General features: G+C 44.7%; 1 protein-coding gene across 1 annotated transcript; it reads left to right on the top strand.

Annotated features, from left to right (window-relative positions):
• Positions 1-4,299: 4,299 nt before the first annotated feature.
• LAMP3 (lysosomal associated membrane protein 3) lies at positions 4,300-17,661 on the top strand (the record flags this gene model as incomplete). Its single annotated transcript, XM_082288155.1, has 6 exons — positions 4,300-4,345; positions 8,648-9,390; positions 10,523-10,645; positions 13,404-13,461; positions 13,998-14,165; positions 17,522-17,661. The coding sequence occupies 6 exons, from the start codon at positions 4,300-4,302 to the stop codon at positions 17,659-17,661; spliced, it is 1,278 nt and encodes a 425-aa protein (XP_082144281.1).
• Positions 17,662-19,464: the final 1,803 nt, after the last annotated feature.

The raw sequence follows: 19,464 nt of genomic DNA on the forward strand, positions 1-19,464 counted from the left end.
AAAGGGCACTAAAAGCACTAAAAATGGACATGAAGCATAACCAAAACCCACTCTTTACTAATTGAGCCTCTGAGCAAAGCAGTAGGTGTGTGTATCATTCTGCTCTCACCTTTGCAGGAACTCGAATGTTTTCCTTTGTGTCTCAGTGGAGGTTGGCATTGCAAGTACCTTAGTGTGTGTCAGGATAGCTGTGAAGCAGGTAGATAGTCCTGTTGGAGAAAAAGCCTTGGAGTAGGTAAAGGCTTAGTCAGATTTTTTTGCCTGTGAAGATTTATTGCTTGATTATAAGTTGCACTGTGGTGATTGATTCCCATGGCTCTTCTAACCCTCCATATCTAAACTCTGATTTTTGACATTTTCTGTTCATGACTAGAGGACCTGAGAGTTCTGTACCTTTCTGGAAGCTACTTGTGTCCTACAGAGGTAGAAGCTTGCCTGTTTGTGTTGGTCATTTACCTCAAAAATGACATGTAGGCTCTCAGGAACATGAATCCTCTTGGTCTACTGTGGTTATCAGCATCTTGCAGGAAGAATTGATTCCTTTCAGTCCCCTAAGGAAATATCCTTTGTGACATTTTCTTATAGTGCAATTACTCTATCCTCTCCCTAAAATGAGTTCATTCTGGTTTCTCTATTACTTTTAGTGATTTTTGCACAGTAACAGTGCTGCTGTCTACCCCTGCCCTAAGCATAGGAGAGGGAAGGGCTAGGGAGCTTTGATTGCACATTAATTAGTAAGCTTTTGTGTGTGGGAGAGAGAGATGGGGAAGGGTTACCTTGGGTATATGAAACTGCCAAAATGAAGATTTGTGACATTGCCAATGGATGGAAAGACAAAAACCTGCACTTTGGAGTTTTATTTTTGAGGAATCTCATTCTGATTGTGAAATGGCAGTGGGAAGTCTCTGAATGGAAGATGAGGAATCAGGTACTGTCAGTCCATTTCCTACCTCTGCATGAGCAGGGTGACAGTGTGCTGGTCCCACATCCCCTGGTGCCTCGACACCTTCCTGTAAAATGGGAGCTATTGAATTTGCCACTAAATGCTAAATTTTACCACGTATGTAAAAATTGGGGACCCTCCGGGAAAAGCAAAGCATTCAACCCCATATGCCCCACTGTGCCCTCAAGAGTGCCAGTGGTGGCATCCTGAGGAGCAGTCTAGAGCTGGAGCAGGGAATGGGGCTACTGAGGAAAAGGGTCCTCTCCCAGCTCCAGACCATCTTGTCATGGCAGCTGCAAAGGTAGGGGCTGGAGTATTGCATTCTCCTCCCTGCTTTGCTTTTGAAAACTTTTTCTTCCCCCCCACCCCCAAAATCTCATGTTTTATCCTGCTGGACCAAAGTTTGAGTGTGTCCCGCTCCATGAACGTCCTGAGGATGACAGATCCCTCTGTCCCATGGCTGTGCAGCAGGGGCACAGCACTCAGGTCTTTGGGAGCTGATTGTGCCACAGCTCCTGGGGCACACTGAGCCTGAGCAGGGAGCTCACAGCCATCATCTGTGTCTTTAACCTTCCTGCAGTGCCAGGTGCCTGTTTCTGCCTCCATGTTCCCAACCCAGGGCACAGGGCAGCCCTGGCAGGGTCTCCTGGGCAGTGACAGGGCCCTCTGGCACAAGAGTCAGTGAGACAGGGCCACTGCAGGGCTGGCTTTGGGAAAGAATGAGTTCAGTGACTGACCAGGCTGCTGACAGGTCCTAGAGCAGCCCACAAAGGAGTAACCTTCTGGCTTTGCTGACAAGACAAAATGGAGTTTGATGACTTTTTGAGTTTTTTAAATAGTATGCAGGATAGTGTTTTAATTAGTGTATTTCTGTCGAGCAAGGTGATAATTAAGGGAATGAGTCTCCATGTACAGTCTAGAAGATGATTTGGTAATGTCCAGCAAGACTAATGTGTATGTTGGGGTATGTTCATTCTGTCTGTAGGTCTTTGACACCATCCTTTTCAGGTAGATGGACCTAAAATTCACAGTTTTCAAATAAGGATTTAATTTCAGTGTTGTTTGGAGATATAGTAACCATTTAAAAGTAATTTAAAATTAATGGTTGTGACCCTGTTTTAGCTGTAGAAGACACCAGGTCCCAGGTAAATCCATGCTGTAGCAGCCCTTGCTGGTGGCCCAGTGCCTGGCTGTGCTCCCTGGGCCTGGGCTGGTCACACCTGCCCTCCAGGCTGAGGGTTTGCCTGGGCTCTCCTCCCTCTGCTCTGCTGCTCTTCTGTGAAACTTCAGAAACTTCACATCCTCAAAACTGCTCACTCAGGTGTGGGTGGGCTGCAGAGTCCTTCCTTCCTGGCACCAATGGCAAACAGGGACAGGCAGTTGCACAAGACACAAGTCTTGCTTTTAGTAAACCAGGCTAAAATAGAATCAGGCCTGATCCTCTCCTCTCACCTCTCACCCCACCAGGTGGAGAATCAGACCAATGGTCGTTGTCTTGAACGCAAACAGCTGCAGCCAAACCACATCTGGCTTTTCTCGCCAGCGACAGCAAAGCTCTGTGTGCGTCTTATGTTCTGGTCGTGTGTGATAAGAAGCCATTTTATTATCTATGATTTTCTTAGAGTCTTGATATTTCAAACAGGATTGGGTATGAGAAAGGCCATGTAATTCCTTTCCAAAAATACTCAAAGACTTCAGATATATGTATAATTAGAAATATATAAGAAAAAAGATCCAAAATGTGTATTTCTTCTTGCAGCTGGACTGAAAGAGCTGCTAAGATTTCCTCCCCCCACTTGAGAATTGGTACAGTTTGTTTTTCTTACATGATTTCCATGGTGTTGATAATGATGTATTTGTATATTGTGACTGATGAGAGATAATCAGACAGGGAAAGAGCACAGAATTACCTGTCCTTTTTTCCAGTCAAGACAGAATGTATGAATTTATTACAAGAAAAAAAGTGTGCAAAAGAACTTCCTGTAATTAGGCCATTCTGACCTGTGTAGAACCACACTTTGTTTGAAATTTATAAAAATTATAACTAGTACAAAACCCTGTGGTTGATGTCTCTATATGAAGCAACAAGTAAAATGAGATTTTTTTCTATTGGAGATAAATGAATATCAGTAAAGGCACATCATCAAAGCTGAAAAAATCTACACATTTGTCCAATATAACTTTAATTTGTCCAACACGTGTCACAAAAGGCACAGTAGGTTTTTTTTTTCTTTTACCCATCTCCCTTAGTCATGTTCTGAGTCACTGGGACTCTTAGGAGAGTGCAAAGATTCACGCAGACAGCTCAGAGGAAGTTGTAGATGACTTTATAATAGTTACCCCTGAGATGCCTGCATGCCTTTGGCTACCAGTGCTTATTAGGGAGTGCTAATTGATCCAAATACAAGTTGTGGATCATGTAGCAAGGCAAGCTGGTAAAAGTGAGAATGTAGAAACACAATGCAAATAGAACAAGATGAACTGATTTCATGCAGTATCCAGATTTCTGGGGCAAACTTCACCTCACTTGACTTTTGAAGTCACTGGTGTCACCATGTTCCTGCAGTGAGTATTGGTATGAGAAAAAGAAGAAATAGGAGCACACCAGCCGCCGGTGTTTGGGGGGGTTGCTTCATTCTCTGCCCCAAGCAGGCTCCTGCCAAATGCCCAGGGCAGGGAATGCACACGTGGGCAGGAGTGGGTGACGCTCTCCTGCCGCTCATCCCGGCCCCGCACGCCGGGACCGCCCCGGCCTGAGGAGCTGTGCCGGAGCCCTTCGTGGGGCAGAGGTGTTTGGATGCAGCACTAACAGTGACCCCCCGGCCAACCCACCTTGGACGAGAGCCCGTCTGGGGCTCTGCTCAGCCCTGTCTCGCTTTCAGCAGGTGCACTGTGGAGACGGCCACACCTCTCCCTTCTGTGCCTTAACATAAAAGACGGAGTTTGGCCTTCAAGAAAGTACTTTCTAAAGAACACAGGACAGGCACTGATTTACAAGGTGTAACCCTCTGCTGGGGCACTTTGCACCAGGTTATCAGAGCGGGAGGGAGATGCAAGAAGCTTTCCCTAGCCTTTAAGAGCCCCAGGTCCCAGGTGCAGAGTGAGCCTGTCCTCCCAGTCAGCCCAGCAGTCTTTTCTCTTTCCACTTTCTCTCCTAACCATCATTTATTTCCTTCTGCGTGAGTTTACAGACGAGAGGCATCGGTCTCCCCCTCTCTCTCCACCTCCTTCTCAGCCATGTGACTGAGCACTCCCTGCATCAAGTGAAACTTTTCAGTCCGCAGGAAAGCTCGGTTTCCTGCGCAGCCGCTCCCCGGGGAGAAGCAGCACCTCTCACGCCCGCAGCCGTGCTGGCCATGGGGAGGAGCGCACGGCAGCTCATCTCGCTGACCCTCGCCTGTGGTGAGTAACAGCATCATTTCTACCTGAAAAGGGGACATTATGCCAGTTTTGTCTCCTTGTAGTCAGGACAGCACCTAACAGACTCAAAACTTTGAACCGTTTTGTTGCTAACACTAAGGGTGCTTTCAGTAAAGTCCCACTGCTGAGAAATAACCATGACTGCAGTTAATTGCAGCTGGTGTACACTTAATTTGATTTTGCCTCTGTACCTTCCTTGAACTCTCTGGTGGCATAAACTGTGTGTGAAGGAGTCAGTTCAAAGCCATGTTGGAAGCAGACTTTTTTGGCTTTGCTTTTCTTAATTAAAAATAATTTCCAGACCTGCAGAATTAACCAAAAATCCTGAGTGAGACAAGCAGGAAAGAAAAAACTGAGGAAGCATTGCTCAAGTCATGAATTTATCTGCATTGCAAGATGCAGAGCAGGATCGGGAAAGCAGGAGTGAGGCAGGGGCTTGGAGAACACAGGCTGGGGTTTCTCTCAGTGGCAAGCCTCATCAGAGTCACCATTTGATCCTTAATGCTGCTCTGTGAAAATCTGGGAGCCACACGCACGAAGGACATCTCCCAGTGCTTTAAGGCACTGCTCAACACCTGCAGCAGCACCAAACTTGCCTGGTGAAGAGGGACAGAGTGTGATTTAATCTGTGGAATGACCAAGGGTTTGAGCCGGGTATTGGGTGTGTTTTGCCATCAGCACATGGGGATCGCACAAGGACCAACCCCCATCCCCCTCTCAGTCCATGAGCAGGGAAAGTGCCCAGGGGCTCAACCACGAGCAGCTCCTGCTGTCTTTCTGCTTTCCCATGCCTGCTTCATAGCCAAAGGCTGCTGATGTAGCCCCAAAACATATAAATGAAAGGGGAGCAAGATCAGACTGAGAAGCAACACTAATAATTCAGTGGTCAGCAATCACTTTTGACCAGAACTTGTTTTCTCTGGTCCTTACCCATTTTTGATCTTTCCTTTAATAATTTGTTTTGATGTTTTATTAATGTCACAAAGTCAAGTCTTTCTGTGCAGACAGGGAATTAAACATAATTAGTGCTTAAGGGATAAAGGTCAAATGGGTTGGAGGGAAGCTATGACAGTACTGAAACCTCTCAGAAAATCTTGGTGCTTTTCCAATTCTTCAAGCAAACCAAAGCAGCCAAGGCTGGTGAGAGTGTTTTCAGTGATTACAGGAGCTGGGTCAGGTTTTGTGTCCACTCAGAATCAATCACCTAAGCTATGAGCATTTTGCCTGGCAGCAGAAAGCAGAACAAACTCGCTGGGCAGCTGAACAGATGAGTGTGGTTAGATGAAAAGGGGAAGAAATCCTCAGTAAAAGTTTCTATCACACACCCCAGTACAGGCTGAGAAATGGCACAGCCAGGCCATGGCACTGAGCACTCAGCTTCCCACCATAATGCCTGAAAGCAGAGCAGTGATGTTCCTTGTGACCAAAACTTGTCACCAAAGCATGAAAAAGGGAACTCCAGGCCCAGACTGGGAACAGGGAATTTCTGAGAGCTGTGCCGGTCCATTTCTAAGAGTTTTGTTCTGGAGCATTGCATGGAAGCTGCCTGGGCTCACACACAGCCCTCAGCATATGTTACACACAATTTTGATGCTAAAGTGAGACAAGGGGACTGCAGCTGCTTCCCCTGGGAAGATACCCCCCAGGGCATCTTCCCTCAAGCAAAAAATGTTGCTTGTATGAAGTTTTGAGTTGGCTTTATAGGAGGAAAACAGAAGGAAACTACTGGGGGGTGCAGAGCTGCCATTCCTCGTGTTTCTGTGGCCTGTTTTGCTGGCAGAGCCATGAAAGCCTGTGCTGGGGAAGTCATACTCATGGCTGCTTTCCAGGCGGTGCCAGGCTGCCAGAGAGGAATGTGGCTGTGCTGAGAAGGCACAGGGAAGTCTTTCAGGCCTTAGCTGGAGGGTAGGTCAGGGATCCCATGGGCCCATCCACCCCTTCACACAGCAGAGCCACCAAAACACCTTCAGCAGCCACCTAAACACAGCCAAGGCCAATGGGTGCAGCTGGAGAGTGATCCCTGCCCATCCCTGGGAGCTGATGTGGCCAAATGCCTTTTGGAAAGACCGTCCAAGCCAATGGGTTCAGCAGTGTGGCCATGCACTGACATAAGCTCCAAAATGCTTGGGAGAGCCTGGAGGAACAGTCTGGTAATCACCAGTGAGCAAAAGCCATGGGCCACCCCAAAGATATTTCTGGCTTTACCCCTCAGGTGACCCTGTCAGGCTGAATAGTGAAAAATAATTGGGTTGAAATGACCTTTTGAGGAGTTTTATTTTAAAGCTGTGGGTGGTATTCCAATGGCACTTAAATAATATTTCTCTCCACATCTGTGTTACCTGGTCAGTAATCAAAACCAATTTGTGAACTGAAAACTAAGAGCTACAGACAATTTAGGACTCGTGTAAACTTAAATACATGTTGTTTCACAGTCTTACAGGGGAAGAAAGAGTGAAAATTGCAACTTCTTCTTTCTTGTTTTTATCATGCTGATACACTAGGATCAGCTACCCATAACTGGTGTATGGCAACTGCTCTGGCTTTCCCCTGGCCCCAGAGAAGGAGATCAGTTATCTGATAAACAGCTCTGCAGCAGCTGTGCTAAAGTGTAGGGGAAAGGGAGAAAATGAACTAAAGTGTCATATTAAGTGTGCATTTTTAGGTTCATTTTGAGAAAAATCACAAATTTTTTGAGGCTTTTCTACTGTCTCGAGTTGCACTTCTTTGATGATAACAGCCAAAATGGCAGTCAAGTGTGTTCTGTACAGCACAGAGTGCACCCAGGCAATTTTAGGAGTATGGACTATTCACATCTACACTTCTGCTCTTCTCCAACATAGCCATTTTTAAGGGAAAATTGTGGTAAGGGTTAAGATCTGTATATCTGCTCATATGTCTTTTGATTTTTCTTTTGAATTTGATTCAAAACCCAGTAAGTTTTACTATTCTTATTTAGTTTTTATATATCTTAGAATGGTGAGATTTTGTGAATTCAGCTATTATTGAAGATCTCTGTTCGTGATAAGGGACAATAAAGAAATCAATTAATAAAGGGAAGAACTTGTGAGATTTCAGCCGTTTTCACTCTAAATGTGCCTTTGGCATTAATCTCTCCTAAAATCCCAATCTCAGCAGCCTGCCTGCCACAAACTTTGACACTGATTCCTGAGAAATTTCTTTGAAAGAACCAGTGTACAGTGAACTCAGACATGTTGAGGCATTCTCTGTGGAGCTGTACTGCTGGGAATATGAGCTGTCTTGGACTTCTGTGTCCCTTCTGTCTCCAAACTGGAGAATTTATCTCTGTCCTCCTGCTAATTTAGGCAGTAATGCATTTCACTACACCTAAATCTTCATGTACATCAAGGAATTCACATACGTCAGTGATTTATGATTTCTTTTTTCTTGACCTTGTCTTTCCAGAGTCTTGCTGCATATTCACAAAGACTCGAGCAGAAGAGTTGTGACATTCACCTATTCTACGATGTACTTTCCCACTTCTTGTTCACTTCTGTATTTACATTTAGGAGCCAGATTTTTTTTTCACTTCTGCAAGGGACATGTTTCTGTAAATGTTATTAGGTGGAAGCATAATTTTGGTGCCGTGACTGTTTTCTGATGTGGCCCCTGGATGCTGCCTCCTGATTTTTTTTTTTCTTATTTCTGAAAGCCCATCACTAAGAGGGATGGTCATTGTTGGGGTTCTTTCAGGAGGAAGAACTTCAGGATTCAAGCTGACATGGCTACCACAAAACAATAAACAAATGTCAGGAATTTCCCTGTTCCCAGACTGGTTTCCCAGACTACTGTGAATCACTGTAAAACCATTGCACTGCCTCACTTCCTTCACACACAAACACATCCCCTTTCTCTACACTTCGTTGGTAAGAAACCAACAACCCCTTTGCCTGTTACACCCATGTCATCTTCCTTAGACCTCGACAATTTGCTTCCAGCAAATTCTGCTGAACTACTGCCTGCAGGGAATTCTTGTGCTGCCTGGGGCTTGTGCAAGGTCTGGTTCCTCAGTGTGTGGAGAGCTGGGAGCCAATGTGCTCCCACTGGAACGGGAATACTCTGAGGTGTGAAACCTGGGGGAGTGGTGCCAAGCTGTGGATAGTCCTACAGGGTGTCTGCTTTCACTCTCCTATTATGAGTGGAGCCAAATGAAGGATGAAATTGTGTCACCCATTTGATAACAAAACCAGTGCAGTTACGCTGTGATTATCAATGTAAAAGTGAAATATAAAGGTTTCTAGACCGCTGACTTTAGTTTCTTTGCAGCATTTTCCTCCTGCTTTGCTGAAGTGGCCCTGGGGGTCGAACTGTCTCCAGAAACCACATCCTTCCACCAAATGGCTACTTCTGCTCAGCCACTTTCCCTTTTTCATTCTTCACCCCATCAAAGCACCACAGCTCATTTTAACAGCACAGGCCATCTTCAAACAACACCCATGAGCCACAGAACAACTGTGCAGACAACAGAGCAGCTCCAGACTACAGCAGCTCCAGGCCAGCACACGGCAGCCCAAGGAGGAGCAGGTACCATATCCACAACACCCGCAGACACCACCAGCACAGCCAGCCAGGCCACAGCCCCGGCCATGCTCTCGGTTACAGCTGCAGTGAAGAACACAACCAGCCCTTCTGTGTTCTCCACCAGGCATGGGAGGAGACCACATGTGACCACAGGAATGACAGCAGTGGCCACCAACACCTCCCTGAAACACGAGACAGCAAGTACCCAGGGGACAGCTGCCACCACCGCCTCTGCAGCCACCACCACGCAGAAGGGCAGGTGCAGCACGCGCTCTCGGAGACAAACAACAGCCACGGCTGCCACCAGCACGACAACCACCCATGGAGGGACACAAACAGCCCCCACATCCCCTGCCAGGACAGCGAGACCCCGTCCCAGCCCGCAGCCCTCTCCCATCCCCACAGGCACCTACACCCTTTCCGATGGGAACACGACCTGCGTCAAAGCTGTCATGGGACTGCAGCTGATGGCTCGAAATACACAACAGGTGAGGTGGAAGCTGAGCTTTGTAGTGACTTTCTTCATTAGCTGGAGTTTATTCTTCCTCTTTCCAAGCCATTTTCAGAATTAGCTTCTATGATCAAAACAAGTGGTTTGCTGCCAGTCTAAGGCCCCTCGTGTGCCACAACATCCCAGCTGCTGTACTTTGGCCTGTGTGATGATGATGCCGGGGGGACATAAAGGTGCTTTCTTATTTCAGTGATATTTGTGTGGGAGCAATAGCGGGGCAGGAGATCAGCCTGCAGGGTTATTTGTGCTTCCTAGAATGGGAGAGCAGTTAAAATCTGTACTGACTTCAGTGAAGAGCTTGACATTGTGAGCTGCAACGAAAGCAAGAAATTGTCAGTTCACAGACTTGGATTCAGAGGTGGGTTGTCCTGATGCTAACGAATGGACAATTTAGGATCACGGGAACTGCCAGGTTCTGAAGAGTTAGTCCCCTCTCCTAGAAGTGATCCTGAGAATGATTCAGCAAAAGGTGGCATACAACCCAAAATGGCAATTGTGTCCCTCAGGCTTAAAGTTTTGTAGCCTCCATTAATACAACACATGCAGCTACATCCTAAGGCTCTGGAGTTCTTATGCTTGAGCCATCCCTGTTACAAATACAAATATTCATGTTTGGTATCTGCATATTTCCAACACGGGATGATTGTCTAATGTTGGTAGAAGTAATTTTCATTCCTCATCCTGGCAGCAGCCAGGCAGGGACCAGGATTCTCAACCTTACCAGACCATAGTGGGATGTTTATAATTATATAAGGTGCTCCTTCTTTATAAATTACTTTATTCGTACTTATCTGACCCTGCTCTGAATCATATCAGTTCACTGAATGAACAGAAAACCAATATTTTCTGCCATCTTAATGCACTGGAACAGCTCGGTGATGTGACAGACAACCACCAGTGCTGGTTCACAAGTGGGGAACGACCCTGGCAGGCAGCAGTTTGGCTGCCACCACCACTGACCTGTTCATTCAGCCACATAGAGCCTGTCTGGGGGAAAAAAAACCAGGCAAATCTCTGCATGTTTTAAAGTTATTAAATCTCTGCGTGTTTGTTATTAAATTCCACCCTCTTCTTCATCAGCAGCCCTGCAATGTCTCTTCTCTCTACAGGAGCAGATGGAGTATGTGACTGTCAACCCCAATGCGACACAGGTATCTGGAAGCTGTGGGATGGTGCAGTCTGAGCTGAACTTAACTTTTAGTGGAGGATTTGTAAACTTCACTTTTGTAAAGGTAATTGTTGCATTTAAATGGAACAAGTGTTTAGGACTGGGGAGCAAGAACTTAGGCTGCCTTTGATCCAGCTTGAGCTGTGGGGAAAGGTGTTTTATCTATCTCTGTGCTTGTTTACCATCTGTATATAAGGCATGGTTACTCCTGTTCTTCCCAAAGGGTAGAACCACAGATTAATTCAGGTTGGAAAATACCTCTGGAGGCTGCCTGGTGCAGCATCGTGCTCACAGTACAACTGACTTCAGTGTTAAATCAGGTCTTGTCTGTTTGAACTTTGAATTTGGAAGTGAAGGATAAGCACAGTGCTCTGCCATCTTCTGAGAGAAAGTTACAGAGAGCAGTGTTAAAGTTGCCCATCAAGCAACTCAAAGTCTAGGAATAGCCAAGCAAGATCTGAATCTCTTTTTTACATAGGTAGGTCTCATGGGAGGGAAGGTCAGAGCTGCTGTTTGCATTGGAGTGGCACAGAGGGAAAGGGTTTGGGACTGGAGTCCCTGTGCCAGAACAAGGTGTGCTGGGAGCTCACACTGTCAAGTTGCTCTCAGCCATTTGCTTCCCATAAAAGCCAGCTGGGGTTGTCAAATTCAAAGGACAGCCTGTGCAGTTTTGAGTGCCCAGGAGCCATCACACATCCACAGCTGAAGGAGCCTAATTTCATCTAATTTCTGAGTGGAAAATTCCAAACAAGTGAACTGCAACAATAAAATTGTAGATAAGTTGCCTTAAAGGGAGACCTACAAACACACAGAGAAACTTGGTCAAGATGACAAGTCTTGCTTACACAGTAGGAAAATGAGGGTTTTTTCCACATTGTATCTATTAATTCCATGTTCCCCACTGGGACCACATCATCTCTGGGTGTGGCTTAACACAAGCTACCAAGAGTGCTGCAGCTTGTGTAAGCACCAGAGAAAACCCCTGAGTGCAGCCATTCTCTTGCTACCTCAGGCATTTGAAAATTTGGGAGGCAGCACTATTTATCTGAAAGCTGTAAAGGCTGGGTGATGATGCCTGCAGAGCTAAGACAGAATTAACACTGTGTATAAAGTCGTTATTGGGCAGGGAGGAATGGACAGCAACACAGCATGAGTTGGATCCCATCACACTCTGGGAAGTGTAATTGTGCATCAAGGCCATGTCCTGGAGGTTCACAGCAGCTGAGAGCTGCATCTGGCCATCACTGCTGTTCTATGTCCTTCAATTAATCAAGCTAAAGTGTCAGTCTTGCAGCCTGGTTCCAAGCTCAAATTACAGACGATTAAGAAAAGTACAAATGGTTAATCAGTCATTTTCATAGAAAGTCCAAGAGAGAACAGCAAATTATATCCCACATGTGTCATTAATTCTTGAACAGAGAAAATATTTCAATTAGTAATCATCTTTATTTTAGTTTATGGCAAAAAGTTTTCTAAGAGCTACAGAGGAAAAGTGACGTAAAAAATGAAGGAGCTGTTTTAAAACGAAGGATCGGTTCAGACTGAGTGTTTGCTTGAAATGTGTGTTTCCTGCAACAAGAGGAACATTTATGGTGTTACAAGAATCCTTAGAGAAAGGCTGGGGATTCAAGTACCTGTAAAAGCCCCAGGTTGCAGCAGTGCTAAGGAGAGTGATGTGAACCTTTAGGAGGTGCTTGACCTGTCTTGCCCTGAAAAAGGTGGTTTTTGGCACAGCATTAGACAATCCACCCTCCACTTAAAGATAAGCCTCAAGAGCATAGCAGGGCTCAGCTTGGACTGCTTTGAAATTCAAGTTAATAAGAAATGAGTTTGCTGCTGGCTTTTTGTGTTTGGTCCCTGCAGCCTGTCTCGGTGCTTTGAAGCTGGAGTGCTCCAGCAGTGGTACTTGTGGCTGTCCCTGGTGGGAGAGGAGCTGGCTCAGGCCCCGGGGCTGGGGTGGCAGAGGAGAGGGGCTGGGTCAGTGCTCACCACTCCAGTGGCCTCTCTGAAGGGCTTGAAAAAAGGAAGTTGTGTAACCAACCCACAAGATGTGAAGTAGGAGCAGGTGTTTTCCCCTAGCAAAGTTTTTAACTGTGGCCAAACAGAAAAAAGCACTGCCACCCAAAAATGGTCATATTTCACCCATTTATGCCTTTCAGTTGGAAAAATGCTGAGAACCTCTTCTCTGGTATATTTCTTTCTTCAATTTTCCCTCTCCATCCTACCAGTTTTTAACTGGGTGCACAGGAGACATTCATGTCTGCTGCCATTTATCCACCAGCTGCACTCACCAGTCCCTGTGTACACACAGCAGGAATTAAACTGGGTAGCAGGGCTGCTGCTGCATCAGGCATCACATTATACTCCAACACTGCAACCAGGGGGAAGCTCCCAAGACTGGCTCTCACCCTGTGACACGCCAGGAGAGGGCAGTGTCCAGGCTGCACCAGGGTTTCAAGGCATGCAGGCAGGACACGTGGCTGGAAATTTCGTTCTGTGCTGTTGTCCCAGGTGCTTTCTGTGCCAGCAGTCTTCCTACTTTTGGTTATCACAAGTATCTCATGAGTGTCCAGCTTGAGCAGTTTGTGTAAAATGACACCTGCACGGTCCCATTTCACTGAACTGAGCAGAATTGGTGATGCAGGTGAGAATTGGAAAAGAAAAATACATCCAAGAGAGTTGGTACTTGGGTCTCAAAGGTGATGCTTTACAAAGTATTACTTTGGGAATATCTTTATGACCATTTTGCTGTGGTAAGCTGTGTTTCTTTCCCCTGCAGATACATGTATGTATTATGAATAAAGATGTATCTTCTTTTGCAGCAAGCTCCAAGTTACTCTGTCACTAAAATTGAGAGCAGAATACAGTTATCTTCTGAAGGTCAGTGATTTTACCCTGTCCTAATTTCAGATCAAGCTGTTCTGGGTGTGGGATAAGCTTTCATATCTTTAAAACACTGGATTTTACAAGTATGTGTTTTATCAAGCTTTCAATGTGTCATTCATCTAAATCTTATCGCATAAAAGTGGAAGGGAAGGGACCCAGCTGCAGTTATGTCACTATTATTACATCGTCTTTTTGATCTCAAAAGCTTTCCCTGCCCCACTCTTTTGGAATAGAGATTACTTCAAACCTTGTCTGTTCCTGTGAGAATTCTAACCCCCTCTTGCAGACTCAATTTTGTTGAAATGTGATTTGAGGAAGCATCTGAAATTTTAGCTGCTTTTTCAGACCTAAGCTCAGCTGAGTCACCCATTGATAGTTAATGCACTCATTTAAACATGTAAGAAGAGTAAGTGATAGTTTATGGAGAAAATGTCCACGCTTTAGTAACCACTGGGACCATTTTACCTCAGAAAGATGGTGGTTCCAGTGGAGTTAGTGTGGATTCTCATCTGTCTCTCTCTGGCTTCCAGCTATGCTTTACTATGCAGCGCTAAATGAGAAGCTGTTCACAACAAAGCTGGGGAATTCCTTTAAGTGTGCCAGCAGGCAAACCTTCACCTTGGAGAGGAACTTCCAGATCCTCTTTGTTCATATGCAGCTGCAGGCGTTTGACATTGTCGGTAACCAGTTTGGAAAAGGTGAGTAGGATACTTTTCCACCCTTCCCAGACCTGCATGTCATCACTCTGGTAGCCCAATGGATGTAATCTGCTAAATTATATCCATACACATGGACTGAACCTACAGCACAACCACAGCTTTGTATTTGTTCCCAAATAATGTAGCCTGCCCACTGCTGTTTTCTCAATCTTTCCTGAGTCATTTCCAACACAGTGGTAATACCTATGGAGGATGGAAAAATATCTTTCCCCCCTGAATTCAGCACCTTCTGTTTCACCTTCTTGTTAAAAATGCTTAACTCTACAGCCACAATTTTCTTCTTCATCCATTTTCTCCTGGAACAAGCAGAGGTGTGTTCACCACCAATGCACTGCCCAAACCCTCAGTGTGTAAAGTTCATTTCCAGGTCACTGTTCTCAATATAGTCAGATTTTAGCTATTTTTAAAGGCTCCTGATACTCACGTTGTCCCCCAATTGCAGCAGCAAAACTGCCAGCTAATAAGGGATATTTATGAATGCAGGATGATATTTTCAGAGCAGCTGTGTCTAGACATGATGAACGGTGCTTCTGAGGAGGAGCACAACTGGCCCACTCCCAGCTTCAGAATTAAACGTGATGCTCATCTCTTCAGTTTGTCTTTTCTTGGAGAAGTGCCACAAAGAGGCAACCAGGTATCTCAATAAAAGACAAAGACAGACCAGAGAGGGGGATTAAGTGGAACCCTGTGGTCTCTTTCAAGTTCTCCATCTTCTCATTTCTGTGGCTTACTCTCAGGGCTTTTCCATACAAGAACTCAGGTGCACAGAAGGGCTGACCAGCTCTCCAGCCCTTCAGATGCAGTAATAAAACTGTAAGTAATAAAAAAAGAGAGAATTCTCTTCTGACACTTGCCTTTCTGTGTGCTTACAAAATACTGCCCCTGTATTCTTCTTTTTACTTTAGATCTGTCCTTTAACTCAGTTTGGTTCTGTCTGACAAATTCTCCTTTTGTTAGGTCACCATTTTGGTTACCTTTTTCATTCTAAAAGGAATATAATGGGAAACATTTGGGGCTTTTTAAAGACATGGTCCTTCTCCACACTGAGAATTTCATCTATGCTGTCAATCTCATGAAGGATTTTTCGTGGGATAACACTGAGCTGGAAGAACTCATGGGATCCCATCTGGTCCCCTCATTCCCATTCAAATGTGTACAATGAATGATCTTAATTATGGGACTAGGTATGGCCTCACCTCACCTGAGAAGGATGCTCTCTGTCTCTCCCTCTCTCTCTCCCTCCAAGTCAGACTAATCTCTGCTAGTCAATGCCATATACAAATTTAAATTAGTTTTGCTCTTAGTCAGAGAGCTGAGAAAGCAGCTCCCACCTCTGAAATAATTCCCCTGTGGCTACAAAACAGTCATGAAACTGTTGTGTATTGGCTGCATATGCAGATTGTGAAGGAGAAAATCCCCTGTGAAGGAAAGACTAAACACATCACCAGCCTTCTACCTTCGGGTGTCTTGAGACTGATAGTTTCACTTCTGTTGCTCCTGATTTGCTTATCTTTAAATGGGGAAGAAAAAGAAAACAGTAATGGTCACTGGTTTCAAGTTCTTTACAGTTTTGTACAGTGTGCAGCAGTGTTTATCAATAGCTTGATCTCTTAGTCTGGAAATCTGTAAAAGGGCCTTCTGTTCTTCAGTGCTTCAGAAACAATTCCTAGAGTTCATTCCTTCATTCCCAATTTTTCATCAAAACAAAATGGCCAATTCAAACATCTCTGGCTTTCACAACACTTAGATGCAAATACTTTTCCGCTCATTTAACAGCAGGTTACATTAACCAGACAGAGCTTTCAAAAGGCAACCTCTAGTTGAATGCTCATGCCTTTGGCTTTGTGGCATTGCATCACTGTCTGGATTAGAGCAGAAGAGGATCAGACTTTGAGAAGAGCCATGTGGAGGCTCTGGAGCTGTGCCATGATGTCATGCACTCCACATGTTCCTTGGGCTCACTGCCCACTGTCAGTGAAAAGATTTCCGTGGGGGAAAAGCCCAAGCGAAGCTACAGCTTGTGCCAGCATAGTCATGGAATAACACTCGAGGCTTTTATCTCAGAGCGCTGTTGAAACCTGCCTCGGAACAGTCACAGGGAGTGAGAGGGGCACAGGGTGTCGGATCTCCCTCACATCCTGGCTATAAACTGGATTTGCTGCTGAGCTGGGATGTACTGTGGGGTTTAGCTGACCAAGCTGCCTTTAGAGAACAGTTTGCTCTGCAGGTGCTACTCACAGCAGCATGACAAAGGTCTGTCTTTCCCCAGAGCCCGAGGAAGGACCATTCCTGTAGATCTGATAGAAGATATAGGTCTGATCTGATTCTGGGATAACATATTAGTGGTCATTCCCAGACACTGCCTTCACTCCCAGGGCTACACTTGTATTTTGAATTTGAGACTGATCCTGCCATTGTTACTGGCAAAATTTTCCATTTCTGTCAGTGGCCCACGTGGTGTGGTCTCTCCATAGGAAAGCCGCCAATTTACCTCAGTCTAGACGTTCACTTTTAACTAATGAGTTTCTGTTTAATCAGAGGATGACTTGAATATTCATTTGGGTAGGAACTGGCTGAGGAAGTCAGGATTTGCCCTCTCTGTAGCTAAGAGGTATGTTTGGAGTGATATCTTTGGATGGTCCTCCAAAGATTTGATTTGTGTCAGAATCTTTTCTGATATCATCATATGTACAACAAAATTACAATAGTACTACTAAAGCAACTCTCTGGACTATGGCCAAGGCTTCTGCCTTCCTAATCTCTGGATGTTCTGAGTTAATCACCATTAACCACAAATACTTTGAATTAAACAGAGAGAACAATTAGAATTTGATTTTTCTTAGGAAACACTGACTTAACAAGGATCCTTGCTGCACTGATGATGTGCTGGACTATGGGCTTCTGTCTCTGGCCTGATTCTTTTCACTGGGAAGAAGCAATCAGATGTCACACAGAGCAGTTTTCAACCATGCAGGATGTGTCTTGTGCTTTATTTTCAGACTGGCACTTTGTATTGTGATGTTCCCCATCTGCTTTTGGCAAGAAACCTCCTGCTGTGTGTGTGGTGAAAAAATTCTTGTAGACATGAGGGAGCAGAGCAACTTTAGGGAAGTATGGAGCTACTGCAGAAGGGGCAAGGATGGTTTTCTTGAGATAAGGCTCACCACAGATTAAAAATGTAGTAGGTATAGCTCAGGAAAAAGAAAGGGAAAACAAAAGAAAGCAAGGGTTTGAGAACTTCTGGCTTGTATTTGCCAACTTTTCTGGAATACAGATGTACAGTCTAGGAGTATGGTGTTCTGCTATAACATTCTCTGATCTCCTTTTCTTTTCAGAAGAAGAATGTTTTCCTGATAGAAACAGCAAAGCAGCTCCCATTGCAGTGTGCCTGAGTATCCTGGGATTGTTTGTCATTGTGCTTGCCACCTTCCTGATCTCCAGAAGAAAGCCACGTAGAGGATACGAACGCATCTGAGGTGCGCTTGTACTTCCAAATGTGTGCAGCAAGCAGAGAAGTCACAGAAGTTTTTGCTTCTGCCTGGCAATCTCCCTGCCCTGAAGCCACATTTTTAAGTGAGATGACACCATGTGTTTACAGCTAATGAATGTTTCTGGAAGGAGTTTCTTTAAGGTGGGAAGGACTTTCTACTTTAGGCTATTCTTAGCATCTAATTTAGATGTATTCCAGATGACAAAAATGAGGACCCAATTTCTCTGTGTTATCAACAAAGGAGGTCATTCAGATCACCTAAGCCAGATTCCTAAAAATAGCTTAAAGCAAGCAGGATCACTATCCCCCAGAAAATCCGTCAGGTTTGTTAATGACAGTGTTTAGATTTATTAAAATATAGAAGTGTGATCTTCAGGTGAATAAACCAGAGGCCCACAGCTACAGACAGCCCTGCTAAGTAAGAGCTCACTGAAAGCTTGTTTTGGAACATGGTGCACGCCAAAATCTCAGGTGAAGTGTCAGTGTGACTCCACTCACAAACAAGTTCTCACCAGTCCTACAACACAGTCACACTTCCTAAGTGCTTGGGGTTTTCTTACTAAGCCCTTTGCAAAGACACAGTGGTAATTGTGACTCTTATGCTGGAGCTTACTATATCATGGTCTTGTGAGAGCTCAGGAATCCCTCATATCCTGTTCAGACATGGACCCGTCACAGTGACCACAATGAGCCCAGGAAATGCCTCTCTACTGGGGCAGCATGGTGGTCTCTTAATCCAGGAAGATGCCACACTCACTGGAAATGCCTGGGATTAAGTAACCACCATTGGGGCAGACCTGCACAAGGTCCATGAAGAATGGAAATCCACTGATTCTGTATGGTCAAGGCTTCTGTGGGAAATAAAAGCTTGCACAGGCCTTGGACAAACTCTCTGCTCAAAAGTGAGTGTTCTCCAGTGTGCTCACAGCTGAGCAGCTGGGTTTTCATATGGAAATAATGTGGAGTTGCTTTAAAGCACACTGATACACTCTGTAGTCTATTTCCTGCTAAACCAATGATGAAGGCATGAGAACAGTAATTGCTTTCGAGATTTAAGTCCAGCTCACGTTCTTTGTTGTAACAAGGAAAAGCTGCTTGTCACAAAAGATTTACAAAGCTGAACATAGGCACAAATGTGCACATAAACACACACGTGCACATGCCACACAATCTGCTCACTGAAGCAAATTACATCAAGATTATAAGAAATTATGTATAAAAACATTTGCAAAAGAGAAGATCATATTAAATAAGAGCACATTTCCCCCAAGGAGTTAGGGTAATGGCTTAAATTTTACTAATAAAAGTTTGGTCTGGAAAAGGACTGTGGAAGGGCACTCATTAAACAAAAGAAAGACTGAATTCATATGCAAAAATACCTTGACAGTTTAATCTTTATCTAAGCAAAAGTGGAAATGCTGGGAGCTAATTTAATTTCCATGAATAGTGGCCCAAATCCTGCACAGTTATCAATGGTGATGGAACCTCACTGGATTTTCACTCTGTAAAACTGATGGTTATGTCTTGTCAGATATTCCCTTAAGTATTTTAAAAATACTTTTGATATTTTACTAGTATTTAACCATTGCAAGTTTACTTATTTAAATGTAGAAAGAAAAGAAATCCTTCCATTCCATGAATTAATTAGAGATGTTGCTCTGTGTGAAGTAGGAAACATGGCCATACTGTTCTATAATCAATATAATATGTAGCAGTGGAAGTAATTAACATTCTCTAGAAATGTTCCCTTTGAGTCTGAATGAACCAATAAATAAGAAAGATAAAGAC

The sequence above is a fragment of the Coloeus monedula genome, assembly GCF_965178545.1.
Source record: "Coloeus monedula genome assembly, chromosome: 10".
In the NCBI taxonomy this organism is placed as follows: Eukaryota; Metazoa; Chordata; class Aves; order Passeriformes; family Corvidae; genus Coloeus; species Coloeus monedula.